The 2,500-nt window shown below is 52.0% G+C and overlaps 1 protein-coding gene across 4 annotated transcripts in view; it reads right to left on the reverse strand.

Moving 5' to 3' along the window:
* The window catches only part of LOC143291215 (uncharacterized), a 102,052-nt gene that overhangs the window by 398 nt on the left and 99,154 nt on the right, over positions 1–2,500 (reverse strand). For all 4 annotated transcript variants that reach the window (XM_076600974.1, XM_076600976.1, XM_076600977.1 and 1 more), the window contains exons 6-7: positions 827–1,505; positions 1–155 (exon numbers count right to left, since the gene is read on the reverse strand). The exon at positions 1–155 is cut by the window's left edge and continues 398 nt beyond it. In XM_076600974.1, coding sequence (XP_076457089.1) covers positions 1–155; positions 827–1,505 — 834 coding nt within the window. The remainder of the gene's footprint in view (positions 156–826; positions 1,506–2,500) is intronic.

Here is a 2,500-nt window from a genome sequence, read left to right on the forward strand (position 1 = left end):
GGTGAGGGTGTGGTGGTGGTGGGGGTGGTGGTGGGGGTTGGGGGTGTGCTGCAGAGGGGAGGTGAGGGCGGCCAGGACGGCGGAGTTGTGGCTGTGGTAGAAGCTGGAGGAGTAGCTGGGCAAGGGTTTGAGTCCTCCTTCCCCTGCGGCCTGACCTGGGTGGGTGTGGGTAGGGGTGTGGGTAAGGGTAGGGGTGTGCAGGAGGTTGGTTGGGTGGGTGTTGGGGGTGGTGGGTGAGGGAGGGGTGAGGGATATGGGGATGAGGAGAGGGGGTGAGGGGGGAGGGGGAGGGCAAGACATACAGAAAGGATGCAATGTTAGAGGAATGTCAACTAATTAAAAAAAACAACAACAACCCAAAACAATACTTTTTTCATTTTTTGGTTGTTGCTTTTTTTTGCCGTTGTTATTCTGCCTTTCTGTCTTTCTGTCTGTCTCTGTGTCTGTCTGCAGTTATTTCTCTGTCTGTGTCCATCTCTGTCTATTTGTCGTTTTGTCTGTCTGTCTGTCCGTCTGTCTGTCTCTGTGTCTCTCTCACTATTGACCCTCACAGACCCAATAGACCCTTACAGGTAATGACGATAAAATGTCAAAGTTTCAAAGTGTCCAAGTCTCTCTCTCTCTCTCTCACTCTTTCTCTCTCACTCTCTCTGTCTCCCCCCTCTACCCCCCTCTCTCTCGTTCACTGTCTCTCTCTCTCTCTCCCCCCTCTTTCGCACTCCCCCCCTCACACACACACACACACACACACACACACACACACACACACACTTTTTGGGCTATCAACAACGCCCCCCCACAAACCACCCACGCCCAAACCTCCTACCTGTCATGGCAGACGAGGTGACTTCAGCACGGGTCAAGGTCAGGTCCAGCAAGCCTTGCGAGGACGCCGCCGACCCGGCACTGGATCCTGAGCCCAGGCTGCCCCCGGAGAGCCCGCCGTCCTGAGGCATGGCGGAGTGGGTCAGCAGCGAGCTGGCCAGGCTGGGCAGGGTCACCCCGGAAGCTCCCCCTCCTCCTCCTCCCAGACCGGAAGTGGCCATGCCGGAACCCAGCAGGGTCAGACGAGACGCGTTTCCGGTGAAACCATTTCCGGCTAGACTGGATCCAGTGGCGCCCAGAACCGATCCCGAGCCTCCGTAGAGGGAGGGCAAGGTGGTGGACAGGCTGAGGGGGTGCGCTTGGGAATGGTTCTCGTGCAGCATCTGATGCTGCTCCTGAAGCTGGTTGTGCTGCTGCTGCTGCTGCTGCTGGGTGTGGTGGTGGAGGAGGTGGATGGAGTGGGAGGCCTGGGGGTGGGACATCATGGTCATGCTCTCGTAAGGGGTGGAGGTGTCCATGGCAGAGGCTGAAGAGGCGGCGGCGACGGAGGAGGAGGCGGAGGAAGAGGAGGAGGAAGAGGAGGAGGCTTTGGATTTGGACTTGGGGGAGGCGCTTTTGGTTTTGGGCTTGCGTTTCCTCGTCTGTATTCCGTCCTTCTTCATGGACAGAGGCCGAGCCACCTGGAGAAGGACAACAAAACAAAGCGTGTGGAAGTGGCAGTCATCTTACCGACAGGAGGTTGGAGACGTGTGCATGCTTCTGTCGTGCTGAGGATGCATCTTCCAGTCCCTTCTTCATCTTCGTTCGTGGGCTGCAACTCCCACGTTCACTCGTACGTACACGACTGGGCTTTTACGTGAATGACCGTTTTCACCCCCGCCATGTAGGCAGCCGTACTCCGTTTTCGGGGGTGTGCATGCTGTGTATGTTCTTGTTTCCATAACCCACCGAACGCTGGCATGGATTACAGGATCTACACACGAAGGGGATTTAGGCACAAGCAGGTCTGCACATGTGTTGACCTGGGAGATCGGAAAAAAAATCTCCACCCTTTACCCACCAGGCGCCGTTACCGAGATTCGAACCCAGGGCCCTCAGATTGAAAGTCCAAGGGTTTAGCCACTCGGCTATTGTGCTCGTACCAGTCTTTTCAATTACTGAAATGTTTAAGCAAGTTTGCCTGGATGTAGTTTACAATTTGCACTTCTTCCTCACTCGTAACAAACACTTACTAATTTTATACACGTTATTAGGTAATAAGTTTCAGTTTCAGCAGCTCAAGGAGATGTCACCGCGTTCGGACAAATCCATATACGCTACATCACATCTGCCAAGCAGATGCCTGACCAGCAGCGTAACCCAACGCGCTTAGTCAGGCCTTGAGAGAGAGAAAAAAAAGGTGAATAAATAATAGATACGCTTACATACATAAATAAATAAATAATACTTATGATATAAAAAAAAAAGGTAGTAGTAATGGTAATAAAAAAAAAATAAATAAGACAACAATGATGATAAATAAGCAAATAAATGTAAAACATGAAGACACACATTCACACATACACCCACACATGCATAACAGATATGCACCAAACATGCAGTTTCAGTTATGAAAGCACAGTCAAATACATTAGGTGATAAACATTTTGCGAATGTTCCCAAGATCTTGCAATGA

The sequence above is a fragment of the Babylonia areolata genome, chromosome 16 (assembly GCF_041734735.1).
Source record: "Babylonia areolata isolate BAREFJ2019XMU chromosome 16, ASM4173473v1, whole genome shotgun sequence".
Lineage (NCBI taxonomy): Eukaryota > Metazoa > Mollusca > Gastropoda > Neogastropoda > Buccinidae > Babylonia > Babylonia areolata.